The 27,213-nt window shown below is 50.4% G+C and overlaps 1 protein-coding gene across 4 annotated transcripts in view; it reads left to right on the top strand.

Moving 5' to 3' along the window:
* The window catches only part of TOX2 (TOX high mobility group box family member 2), a 107,431-nt gene that overhangs the window by 44,991 nt on the left and 35,227 nt on the right, over positions 1 to 27,213 (top strand). For 3 of the 4 annotated variants that reach the window (XM_045832989.1, XM_045832990.1, XM_045832992.1), the window contains exon 2: positions 1,862 to 1,927. The exons of the other annotated variant lie outside the window; for it this stretch is intronic. In XM_045832989.1, coding sequence (XP_045688945.1) covers positions 1,862 to 1,927 — 66 coding nt within the window. The remainder of the gene's footprint in view (positions 1 to 1,861; positions 1,928 to 27,213) is intronic. 4 annotated transcript variants of the gene reach the window in all.

Below are 27,213 nucleotides of genomic sequence, written 5' to 3'. Positions count from 1 at the left end.
CAGAGGTTGGAGGCTGGCATCCGGACCGGGCCCCTCTGAGTGAAGTGGATCTGGACGAACCACTTGTGCCGTGAAAGGGACAATCTGGTGCCTGATTGTGGGAGTGTGGATTTTCACAGCTTCCATGAGAGGGGCTTGGCGATGTCTATCAAAGTTGCAAATGCACGCACGGCTGGACCCCGCAATCTTACGGGCTAATCCGACAGTGAGCTCACACCCCTGTGCAATGATGGGTGGAGAAAACCATTCATGGGAGTGGTGCTGGGATAGCACGGGACTGGAAACAACTCAGCGACCACGTGCTCAGCCCCTTCCTGATACACGTTACGTCCATCTTGCGGAACACTAGGTGCCGGAAGACAGAATTATGTCCTGATATAAAAGGTTTCCCCAGATGTGTTGCTAGGAGGAAAGTAAGGTGCAGAACAGTGTGTATCACGTGCTGTCATTTGTGTAAAAGAAATGGCTATTCCACGTATGTATGCAGACCATCCCTGAAAGGATATAAAAGAAGCTGGTAGGCGTAGCAACTGCGTCTGTAGAGAGGCCGTGGATAGCTGGGAGGTCGGGCGGGAAGAGATTTTTCACTCTGTTGCTTTCTGTACTTTGGGAATTTTGAACCCTGTACATATAGTCTAAAAAAACTTAAAATGGCCAGCTGCCGTGGGTGCCCTGCCCAGATCCCTCACTGGCCACTAGCACAGCCACCTCCCACCTGCTGTGAGCGCTGGCCGCACATGGCTCACAGCTGGCGTGACTCTCGGGGGAGCTGTCCTTGGTCAGATGCGGGCTGCCCTGCTCAGAAGTTATGGCTCCCCCGTCTCCTGAGGGCAGCCCACAGCCAAGCAAAAGGCCGGCCCCTTGCTTCCGTGGGAACTTACTCTGTGGTGCAGTTCACGCCCAGAGCTCCCCGTGGGATCAGGCTGTGACAAGTCTCCGGCAGAGACCACATCCCTGCAGAGCTCCTGCCACAGCCCTGCCCCGTGTCCCTCCCCCCCGTAAGGTCGTTCCTAGAGAGCACTTCTCAGGGGCCACATGCATGTGAATTTGTGACTCCGCTCTGCCTCTAGGGAACCTGTCACCCGTCTTCAGGGAAGGGACCGACCTGGAGCTGAGCCACGTGCTCCACTTATGTCAGCGCGACGTCTCGTGAAGAAGGGCCTCTGTCATTATCCTCATCTGACAGATGAGGAGCCTCAAAAGTCCTGTCACTGGCTCAAGATCACACTTCAGGGAAAAGGACAGCCAGTGTCCCCAGAGCCCACACTTCGGCCATTACACCCGCTCCCTCTTACACAGAAGCCTTTCTGACTCCAGACTCGGCAGCGCCTCAGAACACAGGACTGTAGTTCCTGTGCGTGGTTTCTGCAGTCCTCACTGCCTGTGGCCGGGGGTGGCCTACGGGGCACACGTGAGGGGCAAGGCCACTTAGGATGGTGAGACCTGGAGGGCACAGCCAGGGCAGGCTGTCCTGACCCCGGGGCTCTGGAGAGCTCAGCCTCCCTCCGTCATGCGGAATCCCAACTCTAGCTGACAGCCTGGTGTCCTTTTGGGCAGGAGAGATATTTGCATACTTCCAGCGATGGGGAGCTCAGTATGTGACAAGGCAGGGCGCCATACCTGTGGACAATGTATAAAGGGCAGAAGGGTTTTCCCTGCTTCATCCTGAGTGTGCTGGAGGACGCTCACCCTCAGGGAGCGAGGCTGCTCCTGCTGCCAGGATGGGGACTTGGGCCTCCTGGGCCCCGCCGTGCTTCTCCTTTCCCCTCGGTGCACTCGGTCCCCTGGCCCCCCGGCTTCTTCTCCTGGGCCTTCCTGAGCACATGTTATTCAGAGCTTCTCCTCTCTCTCTCTGTTCCAGTTTGATGGTGACAGTGCCTACGGGGGGATGAGTGACGGCAACCCAGAGCTCCTATCAGCCAGCCAGGTGGGTGCCCCGTCCTTTCCGAGCGTGTGTGCGGGGGGATCTGGCCTCGGGCTGGCTGGAGCCAAGCTGCTTCTGGGGTCGGCGTGGGAGGGGTGCAGAGTCGGGCACGCGGCCCATCGCTGTCCTTTCAGAACGACCAAGAGTATCAGCTGAATTCCCTTCAAAGGGACCATCAAACTAGGACTACAGTGTTCCCCGTAAATCACCTGCCTGGCTACTGTCGACCTACAGGGGCATCGTTAAAAACTGGATGCCCTCCAACTGTGTTGTGCTCCTTCCCCATGCAGGGTGGGGGAGACTTTCGGCACCAGTGAAGGCAGATGTCACATGCTCCCTGGTGCTGCCGGCCCCTTGCCACCACGCAGCGCCCATGGGGACATGCGCTGGTGTGGAGGCACCCCCGTGCCCTGCAAAGGTGCGCAGGGCTCTCCTGCAGAGGGTTGTGGGCATGGCTGTCCTCCCTGGTGGTGAAGGAGGCGAGTCATCTCAGGGTACAGCTGCCCTGTCCCCAGCCCCAGCCTGGCCCTCTGGGAGTCCCAGAGGTCATCTGGAGTCTGGTTTTCCCCTGAGAGCCTGGTCTGCAAAAATTAAGGTTCTTTCACCTGGGAGCATCGTCATTATACACTGTGATGCCTGGGTGGGGGGGTCCTCACCACAGGCTGGGATGTGGGGCAGGGTCCTCACTGCAGGCTGTGCCAACCTGGAGGATGGTTCCCCAAGGCAGTGGTGCCTGCGGGGTGGCAGCAGCTCAGGGTGCTGGATGGAGAGCCAAGGAGTTTCCGAGCTGCTGAAAAACTTGGGGAGGGGAGGACCAGCCCATCCCTGGAGCTGACCTCCGCACTCTGTCTATGTGGCCGTGGTGGTCGTGGCGATCCAAGCTGGGTGGCTGGGGTCAGACCCAGTGTTTTCCAGCTGGGGAAACGGAAGCCTATTCATTCATAGACATTTACGTGTCTTACTGTACGGCAGGTCCTGGGAGGGACATAGATGAGCAGGATGTGGGCCTGCGGCCCTTGGGGAGTACTGCCAATGAGGGGAGGCGCTGTAGTCCCAGCGGGTGTGAAGCCACACACCCACCCGCCGCTGCAGGGTGCTCGTGCGGGGGCCGCCACGTCGTGCCCTTCTCTGGCCTGTGGCCGTGTGAGCAGCATGGTGCTGCGGCACAGCGGTCTTCATGTTGACTGGCTTGTGCCCATCCGCATGACACTGGTGGGCCAGACTCCAGGTCCTGGAAATGCCGCCCACATTGGAAGAGACCGCCGGAGTTATTCAACTGTCCGTAATCAGCTCTGGCTCACAGAAGCACTGAGGGTGGGGGAGGGCTCGGCTCCAGCCCTGCTGGGGAGAGTGCTGGCACTGCGCTTCCACCAAGGAGGGACAGTGGGACTCCGTGGGACTCTGTGTCCGCTCTGGGCCGGGGCAGAGGGGAGCACAGTCCTTTGGAGAGGACATGCAAGTCAAATAAAGTTCCTCCCACCCCTGCCCCACTGCACGCTGTTAGCAGCAACAAGCTCACCTGTTCCCCCAACACCTGACAGTTTGCAAAGTCCTTTTCTCAGTGGTTATTTCAGCTGATCTTCACAACAGTCGCAAAGAGTACTAGGTGTTATTGTTAACCCTACTTTATAATGAGGCAACTGGGGCTCGAGGGTGTTGATGGACTCATCCAGGGAGCAGTGCAGCTGGGATTTGAACCTGCGTGGCTGGGATTCAGTGCTGCACACGTTACCTTGCCGTGTTTGTGGAGTTCCCTTCTCACCTCAAGGCTGCCACCAACTTGTTTCAGCCTACATGTCATTCCTCAGAGAGCTCTTGGTGACCACGAAATCCAAATTAGGTCCCCTCCCTGTGATTCTTTCTCATGGTACCATGTTTGTTTAATTCATGACATTTGTCACTGTTAGTGGCCATCTGCTCACTTGTGTAATGGCTTGGTTAGCATCTGACTTCCACTCCAGGCTGTGATCTCCATGAGTGCAGGATCTGGTCTCTCTTTCTCCCTGTTGTGTCTCCCATTTCAGCACAAAGCCTGGCACCTAGAAGGCACCCAAGAAATATTTGTGTAACGAGTGAATGTGGCTCCTTCTCTTCTCTGACTTGAGTTTTCCTGACAGTGGAATGAGGTGATCGGACTCACAAGGGTCTTTCCAAGTCTCTTGTGCCATCACTCAGAGACTCTTCTGAACTTAGAACTTTCTCAAGAAGACACCAAGATCTCCTGAGATTGGCCAAGTCCATGCGGTGGCGTGAGCCAACCTTGATGTGAACACATTTAGTGATTAAAATCTAGACTTCTTACTGTGTATCAGTTAGCTTTTGCTGCATAACAAGCACCCCCAAACTTAGTTTCTTAAAACAATAAATATTCACCTACTTTATAATTCCGTGGGTTGGCAGATTGGTTGGGTTCAGCCAGGTGGCTTTTCCGGTAATGGCTAGGACCATTTAAGTGACAGCAGAAAGCTGCCAGGTCAGCTGTAGGCTGATTAGCATTGGGGACTCACTTCTACTGCAGATGGTCCTTTGTCCTCCAGCAGGCTGACCCGAGGTTGTTCACACAGTGGGAGAAGGGGTCCCAGAGCAGCGGGAGCAGAAGCAGCAAGATCTCTCCATTAAAGCGAGTTGTAGGGCCAGTATAGATTCAAGGAATGGGGAAATAGACTCCACCTGTTAATGGGAGGAGCTGCAAAGTGCCGTGGCCTTTCGACAAACTAGCACACGTGGAAAATGTGGCCTGTTGTTTGTGCCAATTTTGTGCAAGAATAAGAGACTCTTCTGGGACCTACAGCTCCCAGTGGCTTGGTGGGACTCCACTGGCCTCTAGCTCTTATTGGCAAAAATTCTGTATGTTTCCTTCCGGTACTGTTCCCTGGAGTGTTTGCTGGAACTCACATATGCACATTTGCACACACACACCCTGTCACGGTATGTGGTCTCATCCACTGCAAGAAACGCATTGCCCTGATTACTGAAGGGTTGACCTAAGCATATGGGCAAAATGAAGGTCTTGTAGCCAATAGAGGATTCAGAGGATAAAAACTAAGTGGCATGAAGTGCAGTTTATAAATACAGTTAAATATAAGGTGTACCCAGTCAGCAAACGTTTACTGAGCACCTATTATGTACAAAGCTCTGGGCGTACACCGGGAGCCGTTTCTGGGAGATGCTTGCTTCCAGCACACCCATTTTCATCATGCTGAAACCCTGCTCTTCCAGAAACTTCATGTTCTTTGTTTAGAAACTGCAGCTGAGACAGAGGTCCCCTACAGGATGGATGGAGATATATATATATATATATATATATATATGTATCAGCCAACTGTGTTGCCTTTTAAAAGCTTTCAAACCAGCTCTTTTGGGCTTGAAGTTTCTTTTGCAAATGCATGCTCCATTGTTTGGTTCTGGGGAGTCTCCACAACACTCATGATCACTTGCCCACCCCTCCCCCACCCTAGACCTTGCATTTCTTCTGTACTAAACTTGCCTAGGTGGTCTGAGACCCAGCGCGGTTCTCAGTCATGGCTTCTGGCCCATCAGCACCTTCTGAGGGTGCGAAGGCTGGTGGAGGTCAGCTCTTCCCCTGTTGGGGGCAGACCCTGCCCAGGTGTTACAGGGGTTGATATTTCCTGGTTATGGGGCCTGGGAAGAGTCTCCCTCTTCCTGGGATGAAGGTAAAGAGGAAAGGAACTGGGCTGGGAGCTCAGCAGACCTGGGTTCAAATCCCAGCTCTTCCACATCCCCGCCAGGAGCCCTTAGGTCTGTTACGCCAGCTTCCTGTCCAGGGGGGAGAGTCACTCCTGCCCCTGGGGGTGTTGCGAGGGGTACAGGAGGTGTGTGTTGTGGGTTGTGTTGGTGCCTCCTCCAGTTTCCTGTCACTGCCCAGGGCAGCTATTCACTGCTGCTCCTTCTCTGGGGAGCTGGCCCCTGCCCAATGGAAACTGTGAGCCGGCGCGGGGGGGGGGGGGGGGCGGGGGTGGATGGTCTGGAAAGCCAGGCCCCTTGTCTCGAGGGGAGACCGACCCTGTAACTTGTCCTCACTCAGCTCCCTCCCCTGCCCTGGGCTACGTCCCTCGCTTCCCTTCTCCCGGGTCACTTCTCAGTGAGTCACTGTCATCGCAGGGTCCAGCTCAGGCTCGATTTTATTTACTTTGTAAAATTTTTAAATTACAGTTTGCATTCAGTATTATTTTGTGCTGGTTGTAGGTGCACAGCTCAGTGGTCAGACAATCATTACAAACTGTTCCCTCTAATGTTCCCAGTGCCCACCCGGCTCCACACACCATTGTTACAACGTCATTGACTCTTTGCTAGGCTGCACTTTGTCGTTTCTATTGCTTTATTACCGTAAATAACGTTTTGGTTGCACGAGACGAATCCGCGGTCGCCCCTTGCGCTCTGTGCCGCCGCGTGCGCGCTTTCCTCTGATCAGCATGCCCCGCCATTTTCACCCAGCACGGGCCTGTTTGTTCTTTCGGGGACGAGGCAGATGTCACCTCCTCAGTACCGCCTTCCTGGCTGTGGCTGGAGTTTTCCATTCTGCAAGGCTGTAAATACTACTTCTGCTGGGGGTCTCTGACTTTATCCTAAGAGTTTTGGAAAGAACTGTGTGCGTGTGTGTGCGCGCACGTGCACGCACGTGTGAGAGAGAGACAGAGAAGAATGGAACGTGACTATTTCTAGCAATTCAATTAGTCAAAGCAAGTCACCAGGCTTTGCTAGTGAGAAGGAGAAGAGAGAGAGATCGGTATTGAATGACACGATCAAATTTGTGGTTTTCAAAACCCTCAATGGCGAGGGCGGATACAGGGAGACCACAGAGGAGGGTGTGTAATGGGCCAAGTGAAAGGGTGATGTGTCCTCGATTGTGGTGGCAGAGATGGAAAGAAGCAGATAATCGATCTGAGAGATGTTTCCGAAATCCAGTTGGTAGGTCTTGCCGATGGCGGGTCTGGAGGGACAGAGAGGAGGAGGAGTGAAGGGTGACTCCCCGGCGTCTAGCATGAGCCCATTTCCAGCACAGTGGTACCATTTTCTGAGCTGGGAACAGCCTGGGGACATGCCAGTTTGATGAAGTCAGACTTGGATGCGTCATACGGAGATGCTCGCCCAGGTAGGCAGACAGTGGTCAGAGTGCGGAGCGCCTGCAGGAAGAGAACTTGGAAGTCCTCAGCCCCTGGAATTAAAACCTTGAGGGCATGAAACTCCCCAAGGCAGAGATGAGTGCGAAGAGCAGAGGACCCACGACTCTGACACTCTGAGCTCCCACATTTACAAAGAAAGCAGAGGAGGAAGAGAAGACTGTGACTCGGGGGAGAAGCAGTGGCCAGGGAAGTGGGAGCACGTGGGGTCTCGGGAGTCGAGGGCAGAGTGTTCCCAGGAGGAGGGAGGGGACCTGGGGGGAGATGATGCTGGAGCCACAGCCCCTTCCCTGTCATACAATAGACTGTAACTGTTGAGATTTCTACGTACTCAGAGAAACCATAGAGACACCAGGGACAAGCCTTTGAGGTATATATGGAACAGCTTTGGCGTGGGAGAGACACTTTCATGCCTCAAAGTCTTTGGAAGAAAAGACTTAAAAATCTGACCATGAATTAAAATGAAAAACCACTTTTGCTTGGCCAAATCAGCAGAAGTGAAGTCAAAAGGCAGATGACAAACTGGACAAGAATATCTTCAACTCACAATATAGTCAAAGGACTAATTTCCTTAATATATAAAGAGTCCCTAGAAATCAATTCAAAAACTTGGTAGTAAAAGAGGCAGCAGATATGAACCAAGAGTTTACAGAAAAAGAAATACAAATAGATCTTAAATATATGCAAAAAGATGCTAAAAATAGTTCATACGAGAAGCAAAGTTAAATGACCATTTTTACCTATTAGTTTGGCAAAAATCCAAAGGTGTGATGACACGCTCACTCTGTTGGAGCACCTGTGGGGGGACAGGCGCCTGAGACATCACGGAGGGAAAGGAAATCGCTGTGACCCCCGTGGAGGGCACATTGGAAACATCTATCAACATTACAAAAACATTAACTTCTAACCCTGTGATTTCCCTTCTTGAAATATATCCTACTGACATATTTGCACACATGAGAAATGGCATATTCAAGATTATCATTTTAGTATTAATGATGGCAAAGGATTGGAAACAGCCTAATGTGCAATAATATGGGACTGATTAAAGCAATTACGTACATCTATAAAGTGGAATGCGGCATGGCTGGAAGACGCAATGAAGAAACCGAAGCCATGTGGAAGTTCCTTAGATACGGTATTTGCTGGAGAAAAGCAGGGTGGAGGACGGGCCGCACAGTATGTTACCATTTGTGCAAAAAGGCTGTAAGGGTGTATGTTTGTACGCGCTTGTGTTTGATTAAAGCAACTTGGGAGGATATATGGACATTGATAACACTGGATGTGTACATTCTGTGTGTGTGTGTGTGTGTGTGTGTGTGTGTACATGTACATGTCTGTGTGCATGTTATAGAGACTGGGTGGGGGGACAGGGGTAGAAAAGAGACTTTTTCACTGTGCCTTTTTGTATTTTGGGCATTTTAAACCATGGGGATTTATTGCAATTTCAAGAAGTTCGACAGCATGCAAACAAGGAGGAGAGGGTCAGATGTTTCTGAGGGATGGGTTGGGATAAGAGTTGAAATGTGCCCCGCAGTCTGGGGAACAGCAACCCACCCTGGGCCGCAGCAGAAGCGGTTGTGGCATGGAGGGGGTGTTGCTCGCACCCCGGAGTGGGGGCGCCGAGGAGTGTGCGGCGAGGCTGCGAACAGTAGGCACAGACCACCTGTGAGAAGTCTGGCCGTGCAGGACACGGGCGAGGGCCTTCTCTCAGGGACATGAGGACTCCTTAGACGAGATTTTTTTTTTAAAGATGAGAGTCTTTAGGACATTTGGTCATGGACAGAAGCAGTCCAGAAGAGAGGGTGATGCTCCGGGTTCAAGAGGGGGAAGGTGAATGGATGGTCTAAGTTTGGGGAGAAGGTGGGAGGGAGTGGGTCCTGCCGGGACCTGGACAGAGGGGTAAAGGAGTGTGCTAGCTTTGCAGACGGGACGGCTGGGAGAGGAGGGCGGAGGGTGCCTGCTCCTGAAAGCCCGAGTCTTCTCAGAGAGCTTGGTGGGCGGGTCACCTGCTGAGAGTCAGGGCCTGCAGGTCTCAGGGGTGGAGGAGGTCTGGGGTATTTGCTGTGGCGCCTGAGAGACTGAGCTGTGGATGCAGGTGCTGTGGGTGCAGGCAGCTGGTTGCATCCAGGGCGGGGATTTGCCAGGCGTGGGTACCAAGAGGGCACTCGAGCTTTCTCATGTTTTTTTGTTTTTTTTGTTTATTTTCCCTTCAGTCTAAGTGAAGGATCAGGGGATCTAGGTTGGGAAAAAAGAGAAAGAGGGGGGTGCTGGGGTCAGAGGGTCTCGGCGGGAGGAGCTGGATGGTGAGGACCCGTCAGTCACAGGGTCGGAAGTGGGGTGGCGATTTGAAAGTGAGCAGCTGTGCTGGGCATCGGTGGGGCTCTGGTCTGTCCAGGGAGTGGGGAGCAGGAGCCCCTGGGAGGTGAGGAGCCAAGAGCGCAGCATCAGCATGGTGGCTGCGGGAGGGACCCAGGATGATGCTGGGGTGGGTGGAGGAGAAGCTGGAGCCTAGAACTGAAGGCTGGGGGCACGATGGGGAAAGGGGTTACTCATGAGACGCGTGGGCACCCCGAGTGGCTGGATGCTGATGGAGCAGAGTGGGGTGGGGGTGGGGTGGTGGGAAAGGAGAATGCCATCTGGTTGGGGCAGTGGAGAGGGAGGAGCATGCCAGTCCCGCCTTCCAACCTGAAATGTGTGGGCAGTGGGAGAATGGGCAGCTCGTCCCAGAACACGTGGAGAAGACAGGCTCCCACTGAGGCAGGAGATGGAGGGGAAGGCGTGTTCTGAGAAGTGTCCGGAGAAATAGGGGGCATTGTATTTCTTAGAGTGGGAGTCCCAGTGGGCCCAGTGGCTGCTTGCTAGGGGAGGGACACTGTGCAATAGGGCAGGTTCAGGGGGCTTTCACCTGAGATGCTCCCTGGGGACCCCGAGGGCCTATGGAGCAGAGACACCTCCAACTAAGAGCACTGCCAGGTGTGAGCAGTGCCTGGTGGGGGCCTTTCCTAGACGGGCCAGCAGAGCACGGACTGGGGTGGAGTTGCTGCATCGTAAAGGCCAAGAGTCCCGTACCACACAGTGTGGCCACCCAGCGCCTCGCACCACACCTGGCACACAGCAGGCACACAAGGATTTTGAGTTAAGTGGATTCTTGCTCCTGGTTCTGAACACCACTGTGTTTGTGTGGCAGCCTTCCTTTGTAGGTTCCCAGGGATGCCTGGTCCGATTTTCTTACCACTTGGATCAAACATAAGACTAGAGTGGGTCAATGGTATCACCAGTAAGAAGCTGATCAGGGTCTGACCTGCTGTTCCTGGGCACTGTCCTTATGGCCTTGAGGGTGCAGCCTCCGTCCAGCAGGGGGCAGTGCAGGCTGCCCAGAATGGGGAAAAAGCCAGGAATGCTGAGTTCCAGGTTCAGCTCTGCTCTAGACCCTCCTCCTGTGTTGGTATCTCCCGGAGCCTCAGTGTCTTTGTGTAAATAATGAGGACAGATGGCCTGTTGGCTTTTTCCAGCCCTAAACTGTGGATGATGAGAACATTCACTGTGCAATCCCTTGGGCTCTGGCACTGGGGCTAAATGGTTTCCATAGCTGGTCTCATTCCATCCCCAGGTGAACTTGGCTGGATAAATACTATTGCTATCCCATTTCACAGATGAGGAAACTGCAACACAGAAAGGCAGGTTAATGACTGAGTCCTTTTGAAGCAAGCAAACAAACAAACAAACGAAAAACACGTCCCATTAAATGCACTGGAAGGCAGGGGCCTCTCCTACCATGGTCGAGATCTGGAAGATTCGAGGCTTCGTAGCCCTGGCCTCTGCATCTGTGTACCTCGGAAAGGGCAGAGACGACATGGCTTTTATTGCTTTAATTAAAACCTGAGCGAGGAGCTCGCGATTCATATTGAAATGAAGCTGTGTTTTGCCCGCTGTGGTGCGGAGGAGGGAACAGCAGCGATTACTGCTAAGATCAAACAATCAAAGAGAAAAGGCCTTTTGCAAGCATTTCCTATTAAAGCCACAAACATAACACTTTAAAAATAATTACGGTTGTGTTACCGGAACGTGATTCACGAATTCTGAATAACTATGAGGGGCCTTAAAGGAACTGGTTTCAAGACCATAGATTTTGTTCAAATCTGATGAAATTGAATATCGCGGTGCAGCTGGAGAGTAAAGCGCGAGGAGGAGGAGGAGGGGGAGGGGGAAACCCGTCCTAGGTACACGGAAAGAACGGAACGTGTGTCAGACTGAACTAATGAGCTTTCCTGCAGCGGCCCTGGTGCGCCTGTTCAGAAGAATGGACTGGCCTCTGTCGTTTTCATTGAGAGAAACTGCTGAGAAGGGGTTGGTCCTCACACCTCACCAATCCTAATTCTGCATCCCAGTGGCTAAAACTATGTTTACTCTAAAGCTCTGGATTACTGGGCTGTGAGACGTTTACATATCTGAGGGCCCAGGCACGGAGGCATGGGAGGAGGGCGCAGATTTGGGGGACGGTGGTCTTTGTCTGCATTTATCGAATCTCCCCCGTAATATAGTTTTCATACAATGCCGCGAATGTTTACAGCATATAGTTTTGTTTCCTTCCCACTATTATGAGAGAAATTGAATCCCTGGAAACATTCACTCTCTCTAACCGGGAGGGAAACAATGAAGATGGCGCAGGAAGTTTATGGGTTGGGGGAGGGAGGGGCAGTGGGGTGGAAATGGGATTTTGGGGGGTTTTCTTTACAACAGCACCCCTCTCCCATTCCCAGCCACCTTGGATTTAGCATTTTCTGTATGGCCTGGGTCCCTGTTGGGAAGGATGGGCGAGTCCCTGATTTAACACATTTCTTTATCGCTGCATGCATGATCAAGAATAGGAGGGAGCGCAGATGGGGGAACTTTCCAGAACAGTGCTGGGTCCCCGGCTTCTGGAGGATCAGGGACCTGGGCCTGGCCCTCTTCCACATCTCCCACTGTGTGTCCTTGGGTGAGTCATTAGCCCTCTCTGAGTCCTGGTTTTTGCCACTGTGAATGGGGCCTAAATGGGTATCTCTGAAGGACCTTCTAGGTTATGTCTTGTGGCCAAGGGATTGCCCTCTTCCACTGGCCTGAGTCTCTAGGAGAGACAGTGGTCCATCCAGCAGAGCAGAGCCTGATCTCCCCACCCTGTAATGAGCGGTCACAATTTGGCCGGGACGCCTGAGGCTCTGAATAGGGTTTCAAAGAGGCGCTGTTGCTCAGATGCGTAATGACACAGAAGACTGCAGACCTGGGCTCAAGTTCTGACCTTGACATTTCACGGCTGGGTGGCCTTAGACCAGCTTTCCCAAGTTTCAGTTTTGTCTTTAAAACCTCCTCAGAGTGATGCGGGGAGAAGTCAGGAAGATACATTTACACCCAAAGTTATGATAGTGCTTGGCACAAGGCAAGTGGCCGTCAGCGTGCAGGGCTATGAAAGTATCCATTTCATAGATGAAAAAGTGGTTTCAGGGCAGCAAAGCAACTCGCCAACATCACCCATCCAGGATGTGGTGGGCGCAGGGGTCAGAAACCTCTGCAGAGGGGAGGCCACTGGGCTATTTTATTGAATGAAAATCAAATTATATTGAAGGTTAAAATGGAAAAGATGATATTGGAATGATCTTGCTTTTAAAATGTGCCAAGAAACACACCCTCCATCCAAATAACAAAATTAGTGAAAGATGCCTCCTGATCATTTTCAGCCTCTTGGAGATATGTGACCCCCGCCCCAGCCCCCTGCGCCCTTTTGCCCACCTTCTAGGCCAGAGCTCGGGCAACAGCTGGGTTTGCCAAGAGGCCTCCTTGATTCACGTCTCATTAATATGAAAAGGCCTTCATGGGGTCCAGACAGCCAATTTCCTGTCTCTTATCTACTCAAAGCCCAGGGCTCTGACGGGGAACAAAGGTCCAGGGTGAGGCGGTTGCCCCCGCCAGACCTGGCAGCCTTCATCTAGTCAGCTCCCAGGAGAGACTGCCGTGGGCGGGGCTCGGGGTGGCAGGCCTGTGCCCCAGGGGACTCTGGCTTTTGCCTTGTTCTCACTGTGTGACTTTGACCAAATTACTTAACCTCCCTTGGCCTCACTTTCCACCTCTGTAAAATGGGGCTGTTAGTACCTCCCTTGCAGGTCGACTAAGAAAACCAGAAGTGGGTGTAGTTTGACTAAGTGTAGTTAGACTAGTTAAATGGGTATAGGTTAGTTAAGAGGACTAGTTACGTGGGCATAAGGTAACCAGTGCTGCTTATGATAAGAGCCTGATAGAGTTTTTGTTGCTGCTGTTGTTCAAATTTTCAGTTTAGAGAAGAGAAGCCAGATCACTCCTGTTCTCTGCAACCGTTTTCTACATAGGACTGGGGTGGAATGAATACAATGGGGCTGGTGTTTCAGATAAGCAGAAATCCGAGCCCGAGCTCAAGTCAGGCCAGTGCTGGGGGTCTCTGAGGTGCACCTGTTTGCATGGTGGCAGAGTCTGAACGACCACCCAGGAGCACTGAGCTGGGTGCCCGGCTCGCCGGAGCCTGGGGGAGCTGGGGTGCGTGGCCTTGAAGCGAGGGCGTGCCAGCTGGGGAAGGGCAGGGAGGGGGACCACGGCAATGACTGGAAGCTTTGTAGAGGGAGATGCGGAAGGAGGGCCGTGCATTGCGTGGTGAGCTGCGCTCATCCTCGTCCAAGTCCCTCAAGAACACCTTGGGACAAGTGCTCTGTGACAGCGCGGGCCTTCGAGGTGGGTCTGTGCTACATGCAGTTACTCACTGTGCCCGGGCGGCTCGTAGGGCAGGTGGGCTGTGACCGGGGGAGTGTCTGCATGATGAGCACTCAGGGAGCAGTTGTCAGTTTGCTCCTGCTGCCGGCTTCCATCGGCCATGGCCAGAGGTAGCAATGGGAGGGGAAGGGCAGCAGGCATGTTGATGTGTGAAATACTCCCCCACAATGTAGGAAGTGGGAAAGAGAGAAAACGCCCCGTTGCCAGGAAGCGGAGGAACTGGCGCCCTCGTACGTTGCTGTGTAAATCTGTACGGCCACTTTGGAAACCGAGTTGCAGCGTCTAAAGCTCTGGGACCCAGTAATTCAGCCCCCAGGGGTTCACTCAAGTCATCCGTTCACCAAAGGACACATGTAACATTCACAGCAGCTCTTTTCATAAGAACCCAAAACTGAAAACAATCCAGGTGCCCATCGACGGTACCCTGGATCCGTGAGTGTGAACTGTTCTGGCGCCGTGGAATACTATGCAGCAGTGAGCCTGGATGAAGTATAACCCCATGCAAACACCAGGCCGAATGGAAGGAGCCAGGCCCCAGCAGAGGACGCTCCGTGGGGCTCTGTTCACGGGAAGCGCACAAAGAGGCCAGCCTGCTCTCTGCTGAGAGAAATCCACACTGTGGTTCTCCAGGGGGGTGGGGAGTGAGGGGAGTAAGCAGAGTGAGGGGCCTTGGAGACACAGGAAGGTTTTCTCTCTTCGTTTGGGCGCCGTCTACACACGTCTGTTTGCTTGCGGAAGATCCGTCACTGGGCTGCACACGTATGACGTGTGCACTTTCTGTTGGCCTCCTGTGCGTCAGTAAAGAGAAAAAATGTCATCGAGGTAGCTGCACAGGCGTCTCCATCTTCAGAGATGCGGCAGGATGGGAAAAGGGACCTAGCCAGATTCGGTCATCTGTATGTTCTGTCAGTCAGCTCACACGGGTAGTGCGTTCCCACTGGGAACAGTCTGAGCATTTGTTTAATGTCCCAGGAGGGGAGAGTTCTTTCAGCCTCTGCAGGGACGAGGAGCTGTGAAGTGGCTGCAGCCTGGCTCACCCCGGGGGAAGCAGGTGGTGCGGGCTTCCCTGGGCCCGCTCCGCTCTGCAGGCTCCGACCCCCATTCTCTGTGCACAGAGCTTTGGGGGAGGTTTGAAACCACGAACATCTAACATAAAATTAAGTGTGTGTGCGTTGGGAATGTGGTGCTGCGGTGCCAGGATGTCTTGATTACGGAATATTTGAAGATGTACATGGGAAAGTGCCCCCAGGCACATACACGCACACACTTGTACCCAGCACATTCGTGCACAAGTATGAGCACATGTGTATGTCATGCTTACGCAGGCGTGCATGCTGGTGTGCATCCATTCCCGTGTGAGTGTCATTCTGTGACTGCGCAACCTCGGTTCCCCCAGGGAAATGGAGATGATGATAGCGCCGGCGTGTCAGGGCCGTTGTGAGCTACACACATACACACACACACGCACACGTGAGACTTTTGTGTTTATGTTTCTAAAAGCTTCTCCCCCTAGACTGTTGGTTTCACGGGAGCAGAGACCTGGCACGTAGTAGGAGCTGAGTTCCCACCTGGTGCGGGAGGGAGGGAGCGAATGAATGAACGAACCGCTCGCACAAATCTGCTGGCACACACGCTGGCACTGACACACATTCACACACACGTTTGTACAGGCGAGTGTGCACTCTCTGCAGACACCTCCGTTCACGAGTACAGACACATCCAGGGATATACACGTGCACTCACCCCAACAGGTGGGTTCAGGCCCAGAACTCAGGAGGTGGATTTAGCTGCAATTTCAAGACTCTGGACTGAAAGCCAGAACACAGGGTTCTGTTTGCGGCTCCAGGTGACTAATACTTTATTATGTGACTTTGGGTAAGTCTTTCCGCCTCTCAGAGGTCAAGGATTCCTATCTGGGATGGGGCAGAACTGGAATCTGAATCCTGGTCTGTCTGGGTCAAAGTCTGCTTTTGAGGCCGGAGGACTGGCTAGCCACAGCATGACCCCTGGGCCAGCAGCATCGCCTGGAGCGGGTTGCACACGCAGCCTCTGGGCCCCCACCTCACCTCCTAAGTCAGAACGTGCAGTGTAACACGGACCCCAGGTGGTCTGTGTGCCCATTGCAGACGGCAGCGTGGCTTCCCCTAAGCACTGAGAGGAGCCGGGCTCCATGCTCAAGGGGCTGAGAAGGTGGGCGGGGTGCAGGCAGCTGCCAGCCAGAGGACCACTGCAGGGTGCAGCCAGAGAACAGGAGAGGAGGCCACCCGGCGCTGCGAGGGAGGATAGAAGAATGCAGAAACTCAGCGATGCACACCAGAGGCCCAGTGCCTCCCGGTCCTAGACAGGCAGGTCACATCGTCATCACACCAGGGGTGCCAGTTCATGAGTAGACTCTTAATTTTAAAACTACAAGTATTAATTATCCTGTAGTCCCTGTGGGTCCGAAATCCAGGCGTGGCTTAGCTGGGAGCTTCCGGCTCAAGCTCTCTCTCGAGGCTTCGGTCAGTGTATTCGTTGGGGCCGTGGTCTTATCTGCAGCCCAACAGACGGAGGATTTGCTTCCAAGTGCCTGTGGGGGCCGCTGGCAGGAGGCACGTCCCCGGAGCTAGACTTGGAGTGGGAATCCCGGCTCTGTCGCTTCCTCGCTGTGCGACTGTCAGCAAGTTTCACGTCTTAGTGCCTCCGTGTTCTCCTCCATGAAACGGATTTCACAATAGCACCTGCCTCATAGAGTGGCTGTAAAGACTGACGAATCTGTGTTGAAACATACACAAGGCAGGGGTGTCCCTAGCACATGGAAAGTGCTATTTAAATCCTCAATGTTGTTATCATTGTTGGAACAAAGCTGTGCAGAAGCAGGGCAGCACAAGTCTGGCTCTTGGAGGGGATCAGTAAACCTTAGGGACTCTTGGTGTTGGGGTGCCATGTCCTGATGGAACTTCCAGGGCCGTGTTGATTGGGTTGTGGGGTCTGGGCTGTAGGAGGAGGCCTTGCTCCCACCTGCTCAGAGCAGGCTCAGAGTCCTGGCCCAGCCCCTGGTGCTGCCAGCTGGGAAGGCAGTGTGGTGGGGCGGCAGTCCTGAGGACGAGTGGGTGTCACCCAGGGGCATGGCGACACCAGAGCAGGCAGTGTCTGGGGGCTGCAGTGGGCTTCCTGTGCCTTGTGCCAGGCCAATGTCACAGGATCTGGCCCGGGAGGCCTGGGTTGCCAGACAGACGCCAGAGCCCCGCTCTGAAGGCAGCAAGCCTTGGAAGGGTCCAAACCCAGCCGGGCAGTGAGCCTGGAGCAGTGCCACCTGGGGGGTTTCCCTGCCCAGCCCGGGATCCCAGGACCTCCACACCCTCACAAAAGCTGGTCTCCGAGAACTTGAGCGCCTTCGTCCCCAGGCAGCTGGCTTGGCATATTTTTAGGCGATGCTACTTTTATCATTTTCAAAAGGTGGAAATGCAAAAGAGAAAAAAAAAAGCTGCAAATAGGCATAATTTTTGTCCCAGAAGCTATTTTAACATGGAAACAACTGGAGAGCCTACTCATCACTTTAAAATACTTCTAAAATCACTGCTGCCTCGTGTCTGGCTGTTTACCTGAAAAACAGTGGCACGGGCCACTGGTGATGAATTACAAATCCCTTGGTCCAACTCCCTCTTTTCCCAGGTGGTGTAACTGAGGCCCAGAGAGTGGCAGTGACTTTCCCAACATCACACAGCCTGCTGGGGCAGGGCTGGGATGCCAGCTTTCGTGGGCGATGATTTCTATGAGGAGGACAGGGAACCGGAGACCCTCAGGGGTCCAGTTAGAATTTGTCCACACTGAGCAGCCTCTCGGAGGGGAAACCCACTCCATACTTTCACTGACTTCTTAGAGCTTCCAGGGAAGGTGGCACGCAAAGCCCCCTGGCCCTGGGCCACAGCAGGCATCAGTAAATTCACCTGTGTGTTCATTCATTCAAAAATTCTTGCTGAGCACCCACTGTGTGCTGGGCAGTGCTCTAGAGGCTGGAGACAAAACCTGTATTCTTATTCATTCGTGTATTGTTTCATTTAGCAAATGTTTATTGAGGGCCCATTCTGTACAAGACACTGTCTTTGGCCCTTGGGATAATCAGTGACCGAATAATGAATATATTCTAGTGAAAGAAACAGGCAATAAGTGAACTTTTAAAAGCAAGTATATGACATGTTAGATGACGAAAGTTCTACGGGGAAGGAAAACCATCCTTAGGGCAGGGATCAGCAAACTATAGCCCATAGGCCAAATCTGGCCCTCTACTTGTTGTTTGTAAATAAAGCTTTATTGGAACACAGCGACACTTGCTAGTTTAAATACTGTCTATGGCTACTTTCATGCTACAAGGCAGAGTTGAATAGTTGTGACAGACACTGTATAGCCCACAGAGCCAAAAAGATTTATTATTTGGACCTTTGCAGAAAAAGTTTGCTGACCTCTCTAGGGCATCCAAGGGAAAGTGTCGGAGTGGCAGTTGGAAGAGTGAGCTTCGTTGCCTGTAAAACAGGGCCCTGCCTGGTGCTCAGGCCACCCCCTCCCTCCAATGCTGTGGCCCCAAGTTACCCCGACCTTGTTCCGTCAGTTCTGCGGGAATTGCTTCCTCCTAAAGAAGGAAACCCACCACCCATCGCTTGTTTTTCTAGGCCTCCCCCCTCCACGTTTATCATCCTGAAATCTGCCTGAACCTTAAAGTGACTCCGTTTATTTTCTGAGCGAGAATACACGGGGATTATCATGTTTGTCCCAGATACAGTTTTAGTAAATAAAACTCATGTCAAATGGGATTGTCCGGCCTCGCCCCATTAGGGTGCCTCTTTCTGCTCTGATCCAAGCCCATCAGGGTCCTCCAGCACCGGGATGGTGGAACCCACCCTCCTCCATCCCTCCTATCACAGCTGGGAGCTTCCACCTATAAATAAAGGCTTCCCAAGGTATTACATCCCCACCCCCACCTCCTCCAGCATCCATATGTAATTTTTAACAGTATGGCTTTTTCACTCCTGTTTCATTTATGTAGGTTATGGACTTTCTTTTTTTTTTTTTTTTTTTGTAAAGAAGCACTTTTGAGTCCAGGAAAATGATAGCCCTAGAAGCAGGCATAATTGTACTGATTTTCAGAGTGCAGTAAGACTCCAGCGCTGATGCGCGGTGAGACGTGAATCAGGAAGATTCTATTAAACATCTCTGGGACGGGTGACACAGGGGTATTATCCAAGATGATTAATTTGACTTGGTCATTATGGATACAGACAAGCCCGACAAAATTGCATTTCATTCCCCACTGAATTGGTAAAATCACGGTGCCCATGGTAAGTCGCGGCGCTGAGTGCCCTGCTCCAGGGAGCCGGGTTTCAGGTTTGGATGAGGGACCGTTGTCCTTGTTTTGAAACAGAGTCAGGGAACGCTGACTTGAAGGAGGGTTCTTCCACTGGGATGTTCTCGCAGGGCATGGGTTTTACATGTTTAAATGGTGGGATGGTGGGGGCCCATAGCACTCATTGCCCAAGCCAGCATGATTTGGGAGCACTCTTCAAAACTGCAGTGGGGGAAAATTGGGACGGCTGTAATGGAATAACAATAAAAAAAAATCAAGCCCTGGCTGATGTGGCTCAGTGGATTGAGTGTTGTTGGCCTGTGAACCAAAAGGTCACTGGTTCGATTCCCAGACAGGACACATGTCTGGGTTGTGGGCCAGGTCCCCAGTTGGGGGTATGCGAGAGGCAACCAGTTGATGTTTCTCTCACACATCAATGTTTCTCTCCTTCTCTTTGTCCCTCCCTCCCTCCCCTCTCTCTAAAAATAAATAGATAAAGTCTAAAAAACAAATAAATAAAAACACATCCTTGGGTGAGATTTTTTTTTTAAGATTTTATTTATTTCTTTTTAGAGAGGGAAGGGAGGGAGGGAGGGAGACAGAGAGAGAGAGAGAAACATCAATGTGAAGTTGCTGGGAGCCGTGGCCTGCAACCCAGGCATGTGCCCTGACTGGGAATCGAACCTGTGATGCTTTGGTTCGCAGTCCGCACTCAATCCACTGAGCTACGCCAGCCAGGGTGAGAATTTTTTTAAAAAGAGACAATAAAAAAGAACAAAGTACCTATGTTCTAGGGCAGGCCATAAAAATCTCACTCGAAACAAATGCTTTCCCAAATTAACAGTAAAGAGACTCGAGACTGAGATAAACTCATTGTTTAAAATAAAGGGCAATAAAATAATCTCTATATTTTCTAAAGCACCCCCAAAATGTGAGTGCATTTAAATATTTTTTGTAAAAAATATTCCAAATACTTAAAAATTGATATTCTCTTTTTTCAACTAATCTAGAACTAAAAGAAAGTGTTAATTCAATGTTCTATTTATTATTTGTCAAGAAAAAAAAATTGCCCAGGAAAGGAGGCAGAAAACCAGGCCTGTCCTGGGCTGATGAGGACTGGTGGGTGTGAATAGGGGGAGAGCTCTGTGGGCTCCAGATGGTCAGGGCTCCTCTCCTCGTTTCCACGCCTCTTCCCGCTGAGGCCCCCGACCCACCAGGCTGCTGTCTTGGATGGGACCCTTTAGATGCCTTCAGCCGGCCGCCTTCCTTCGAGGTCAGCTGCCCCCAGCCACTCACATGCCCTCGCTTGACAACCCAGGTATGTGCAGATTGCGTGTGCTCTCCCCCTCCCCGCCTCATTCTCTCAGTCTCTTCATTGCACCTTCCAAACCCTTCCAGGGACAGTGTCCTCTTAAGCCTCTCAACTCTGCGGACATAGGTTGGCTTTTCCTGAGAGCTCTTTGTCACCAGGCTTTGCCAGGGAGTGAGGTGCCACTTCCCCGTTTGCGCTGCGCTCAGAGTCCCGACAAGGTGGGCCCCTGGGGCCCTCTCACTCGGCTTGAAGGTGGGATGTTGAATAGAATCTTCCCGATTCACGTCTCAGCGCGCATGAGCGCTGGAGTCTTGCTGCACTCTGAAAATCAGTACAGTTATGCCTTCTTGTAGGGCTATCATTTTCCTGGACTCAAAAATGCTTCTTTACAAAAAAAGAAAAAGGTGGGGGGCCAGGGGGGGAGAAAAGTCTCATGTCCTTCCTCTAGTCCCTTCTCAGGGAATCTCCTGCCTTTCCCCTCCTGCCGCATGGGGGTGGGTGATGGGAACGGGTAGTCCGAGTGTCAGCCAGAGAACGTTGTCGTGGCCATTACCGGGGATAAAGTAGGAAACCATCGAGTCACAGAAGGTACCTTTCCCCAAAAAGGTATGATCATCATTAATTTGTAAATACTTAACAACACAGGCCTGAAATATTGTGTATGGAGAAAAAAAAAAAAACAATCAAACCAAAAAAAAAAAACCGGACAGAAATACAAGAACTTGATAAAACCACAGTCGTGGAGGAAATTTTTAACATACCTCTCCCAGAAGCCAATGGATCAAGCAGAAAAAGGAAACCAAGTCCTTCAGAAGATTGAAACAACCGCATTTAGCTGGAAATAATAAACATTCATGCAAAACAGCCTGTACTGCGTCACAAAGCAATTGTCAATGGCTTTTAAAGAAGTAATATATTTTCCATTCCTTTTAAGTACCTACTTTTTTTCTCTTCGTAGTGGTTTACTATTTTGTTAGACTTTAAAAAAAAAAAACAACCAGCTCTTCCTTATATTATCTAAAATGTGTTTTCTGTTTTATTACTCTTTCTTCTACTGACTTTTGGGTTATTTTGTTATTCTATTTCGAGCTTCTTGAATGCTAAGCTCATTTATTTTGTATCTCTTGTCTCCTAAGAAACATGTTTAGGTAGAAATCTATACATTCCCCATTATGCCCCCCTCACAGGCTCTGCCAGGCCTTGCTTTCATCGTCCGTAATTTCAGCTGTGATTTCCTCTTTAGCCCAAAAGCTACTTAGAAGATTGCTCTTGGAGCTCCTAAGTGTTTAGAAATGTCTGCCTCTGTTTTTTTTTTTTTTTTCTGTTCCTTCCATTCTCTGCCTTCTTTGTTTTTTGTTAAAAAACTAGGCTAGTACATTTAGATCCTAGAGTGTGATCCCCATCATCTCAACCTTTTGAAACGTTTGAGATGATCCGTGTATCCAGACCAGAGTCATATTCCGTGCACATTTGAAAATAACGTATATTCTTTATATATTGGGATGAATCAAGAAGGTAAATTGTGTTATTCAGCTCTTCTGTCCTTACTCACTTTTATCTGATTCGTTTGCCCACTTTTGCGGAGATATGTTAGTGTCTTGTGTTTATGGTTTTGTTAAATTCTAATAGTTTTTTACATTTTCTATTTCTGTGGTTTATTAGTCTACAGAAAAATTATGTCTGTCAGTTTTTCTTAGTGAATTGTATCATTTATCAAAATAAATACTCCTCTTGGTCTCTTTAATGCTTTTATGCCCTGAAATGGACTTAATTTGTTACTAAATTTTCCACTTTTGGTTTTTATTTGCCTGATACATTTACTAATTTTTAGCCTTTTGTGTCATTTTATTTTAGGCATTACTATTATAAATGTCATACGCTGGATTCATTTATTTTAATAAAAATATTAATTTTTATCTTGTAACAAGGGAATTAAAATTATTAATGTTTTGTGGTCACTAGTATTTAGTACTAGTTCTCTCATTTTATGAAGGTCATTTATTATTATTTTGCTTCAAAGCTCATTCCCATTTTTTTTCTTTTCAGATTTTTGTTATTTTGATTATGTTCTATTTTTTTTTGTTCTTCCAATGGTGTGTAATTTCTGCTTTTCCTTAAAATTTTAATAAATAGCTAATAAAAAAATTCAGCCAAGTTTTGGGATGTAAGATCAATGCACAGAAATCAGTTGTGTTACTGCACACCAGCAGTGAATGATCCCAAAAGGAAACTAAGAACACAATCCCGTGTACATAACAGCATCCAAAAGAATAAAATATGTCAGAATACATGTGACCAACAAGGTAAAAGACTTGGACACTGAAAACCACAAAACATCGCTAAAATGAATTAAAGAAAACCTACATAAATGGAAAGGCATCCCATGTTTGTTGATTGAAAAACCTACTGTTGGTCAGCTGATCATGCTACCCATGTGATCTACAGATTCAATGCAATTCCGACCAAATTTCCACCAGCCTTTGGGGGCAGGAACAGAATAGCTGGTGCTCAGACTCACATGAAAGTATGAGGGGCCCTGAGTAGCCACAACAGTCTCGGAAAAGAAGAGCAAAGGTGGATGGCTCACACTTCAGAACTTCTACAGAGCCACAGCAGTCCCAACAGTGCAGTGTGGGCATGAGGAAAGATGTACAAAGCGATGGGACAAAATTAACAGTCCAGAAATAAGTCCCTCCATCTATGGACAATTGATTTTCAGCCAGGGTGCCAAGACCATCGAACAGGAAAAGAACATTCTCTTTATCACAGCAGTAGCGCTGGCACAACCGGACAGCCACGGGCAAAATGATAAAGTTGGCCTCTACCTCATGCCACAGTCAAAAGTGAATTCGAAATGGGTCCATGACCTCTCTCAAGGCTAAAATCATAAAATTCTTAGAAGAAAACATAGGGGTGATTCCTCCTGATCTTGGATTTGGTTATGGATCTTCGATATGGCATCAAAAGCATGAACAATGAAAGAAAAAAACAAGCGAACTGGACTTTGGTGCATTAAAGAACATTATCAAAAGTAAAAAGGCAACCCCAAGGGTGGGAGAAACATACTTGCAAATTCTGTGTCTTATAAGGATCTGGTAGCTCTACGTATTACAAAGAACTCTTATAATACAACAACAAAAAGACAAACAACCCAATTTAAAAATGGCCATAAGTCTTAAATATATATTTCTCCAAAGAAGATATGCAGATGGCCAAGACGCACAGGAAAAGGTACTCAACATTGTTAATCATTAGGGAAATACAGATCAAAGCTACAGCAAGCTGCCACCTCATACCCACTAGGACGGCTAAAATGAAAACAGTGGAATCTAAGTGTCAGCGGTGAGGATGTGGAGCAATTGGAACCCTCACGCATCACTGGTGGGAATGTAAAAACTTAGACGGTCCCCCCAAAAGTTAAATATACAAGTGCAATACGACCCAGCAAGTCCACCCCTAGTTATACACCCAAAAGAAGTGAAAACGGGCTGAAACGAATATATGTATATACTCATTCAAAGCAGCACCATTCACAACAGCCCAAAGACGGGAAGATCTCAGGTGCCCATAAGTGGACGAAGGATAAACAAAATGTGCTACTACATACAGTGGAATATTACTTTACCATGAAAAGGAATGAAGAGCTGGAGTACGCCACAGCGTGGATGAGCCTTGAAGACACTGCGCTCGGTGCAAGAAGCCGGACACAAAAGGTCGCATGTTGTATGGTTCCAGACAAGACCCAGACTAGGTGAAGTATCCAGAGCGGGTGACTTCACAGAAACAGGATGCCGATCTGTGGATCCCAGGGCTGGGGGAGCCAGGGCAACAGGGAGAAATTGCTTAATGGGTGTAGGGCTTCCTTTTGGGAGAAGGAAATGTTTTGGAATTAGAGAGAGGTCATGATTGTAAAACATTACGAATGTGCTAAATGCCCCCAAAGTGACCATTTTCAAATGGGAAATTTTATTTTATGTGAATTTTACCTTAATAAGTTTTAAGAAGTTATAACAAATGTATTTAAACTTACATTGTCCTTGCAATGTAAATACCTGATCAGTATCTGTAATTTCCTCCTTTCAGAAAGGCACTCTTTCCAGCAGAAATCCTCTAGATTTTTAGTATGTGATCATTATTAAATTTATAATCCTACACCTCTTCTATTTTAGGAACCCTTAAAAAATTGTCACATTAAATCCTGCGGTCACCTTAGGAAAAGCTTTTTTGAATGGATATAAACCGTAGTGGGTTTTCGGCTCACCACCTCTAGAAATCCCTTGGGTTTACGTTTTATCCTTGAGGTTCAAGCTTTGTGTATTTGTTTCAGAAAGGATTATTCAAAAGAGTTTATATATATTTTTTTACTGCCTATGGTTGACTTTTCAATTCCTTTGTCATTTTATTTTTTTGTGGTGAGCGTATGAATTTATTCTGATAATCCCATGGAACATATGCTTATCTCTGCAACAGGCTTCCGGTCCATTGGATGTTCTTAGAATTCCTCCTCCCCATTACCTCCTCAAGGAACAGGGAGAGGGCCTCCCTCTGCCCGTTTACCCCCCTGACTGGAGGGGCCATTGCCTCCAATACTTTGTTAACACCCTTCCTGGTAGGACTTCCAGGAGAAAGCGCACCACCCTCCTTTGACCCAGAGGGAAAGCCCGAGGCCGAATCGGTCCAGCGTTCTTCCCTTCCTGGGCGGGTGCAGGAAGAGCCTCCTTCTGGATTCCCCTTCTATCCCAGCCACAGCGCTTTGCTCTGAATTCCCATCCCTTGGTTGATTTGGAAAGAGAAGCACAAAAGGAGGAACTGAGGGACAAGGTGATGCTAGCAGCCCCATAACCCATGTCTGGTACGGAGCTCCACCTCCTTGCTTGTTGGTAACCGCCCCCTCAGGGCTCTGCCATTTGTGTCCATGCCTCCTCCCCCCAACTCATTCCCCACAAAGGACACTCAGCTATGACTTTCATGCCCCAGTCCCACGGAGGGAGGGAGGGAGGCTGGACTGAATCAGTCTGTGCCTTACCCTTGGGTCAGAGTCAAAATTAAGCCCTGTCCTAGGAGGGGGGATCTTCATGGGCTGCCAGTCCACTCATGATCTTACCACTGTTTCTTCTGGCATTTGGAAAGTAGATCATTTGTTCGTTCATTCATTCATTCATTCAACAAATACTATTTGAGCTCTTGTTACATGCCAGGAAGAAACTGGAGATAATAGCAGTGAACAGACCATCTGGCAATCTCCTCCTTTATGGAGCAGACGTTCTAGTGGTGTGAGCAGGGTAATAATCAATAAATGCAATAAACAGATAAAATATATTGGATGTTAGAAGATGACAATTGATTAAAAGGAAACAATAGAGCATGGCAGATGGTTTGCGATTTTAAGTTGAGCAGTGAGCACAGACATCAGTGAAAAGAGACGTTTACGACCTGAGGGGGCGAAGGCGTGAGCTGTGTGGGTGTTTGAGCTGTGTGGGCGTTGAAGGGAAGTGTGTTCTAGAGAGAGGGAACAGCCCATGCAAAGGCTCGGAGGCAGAAGCGTGCCTAGTTTGCCAGAGCGGCCTGAACAAGGAGAACAGGAGGAGGTGATGGGAAGGAAGTGAAAGGCATGGAGGTGGAATGGGGAGACTGGACCCTGTGGCCATTCTGAAGACCCCGCTCTTACTCTGAGTGAGAAGGGGACCACTGGAGGCAGCAAGCAGAGGAGGGACACGATCTTACATTTTAACAGGACTCATTCGGCCCCCGTGTGAGAATAGACCTTAGTGAGGGTCGGGCAGGGAAGCCAGCCAGGAGACCACTGCAGTCATCCAGGGTAAAGAAGATGATGGCTTGGACCAGACTGGTCACATCTTGTATTTATTCTGACGATGGAGCCAATAGGATTTCCTGACAGAACTGGTGTAGGGTGCGAGAGGAAGAAGGGAGTCCGGCACAGCTGCCAGGAGTTTGGCCTGAGCGACCAGAAGGCTGGACTTGCCACTCATTGAGGAAGAGAGGAGCACAGGTGGGCACGTTCTCTGTGGGACACGTTCAGTCTGAGGTGTCCATTAAAATCCTAACAGCGGAGTCAGGGAGCAGTGGGCTGTTGAGCCTGCAGCTCAGTGGAGAGGTTCAGGCTGCAGACATGAGCTGGGGAGTCAGCAGCACAGAGGTGGGACTGAAAGCCACAAAGGGCACGAAGGAGCGAGCGTGTTTGGGGGACAGGTTTGGCGTCCGAGCTCTGTGACACATCCTCAATCATGGGGGGCAGCGGGGGTAGGGGTGGAGAATGGGAACCACAACGGACGTGGAGGGGAAATGGCCTGCGGTTTAGGAGGATCCACAAGCCTGGTGTCCCAGAAGCCAGTGGAGAAGTTTGTTCCCAGGAGGAGGGGCGTGGCCAACCCTGTCACGCACTGCTGAGAAGGTCAAGGTGGTCAGGTGAGGATGGAGGTCTGACCGTTGGATGAGTGACGCAGAGGAGACCGGCAACCTTGCCAAGCAGCTTTGGTGGAAGAGGGGGAGACAATGTGACTGGAGTGGGTTGGTGAGAAAGTGGGTGCAAAGCACCAGGCAGCTCTTCCGGAAGTTTCCCTGTAAGGTCTTGCTCCCAGTTTTAGCTTCTAGAGCTCCTGCAACTTGGCGTCTCTTTCTACATTCTCACGACGGCACTGGTGCCAGAGAGCAAGGTCGGCGCCCGTGAGCGCCCCGTCTCTTACTCAGGGGGAGCGAGGGGTCGGAGTCTTGAAGAGGC

Source organism: Phyllostomus hastatus, unplaced genomic scaffold, assembly GCF_019186645.2.
Source record: "Phyllostomus hastatus isolate PE091 unplaced genomic scaffold, TTU_PhHast_1.1 phas_contig_17, whole genome shotgun sequence".
Taxonomy (NCBI): Eukaryota; Metazoa; Chordata; class Mammalia; order Chiroptera; family Phyllostomidae; genus Phyllostomus; species Phyllostomus hastatus.
The sequence above is the reverse complement of the archived record's forward strand: the minus strand, read 5'-3'. Positions and strand labels throughout refer to the sequence as shown.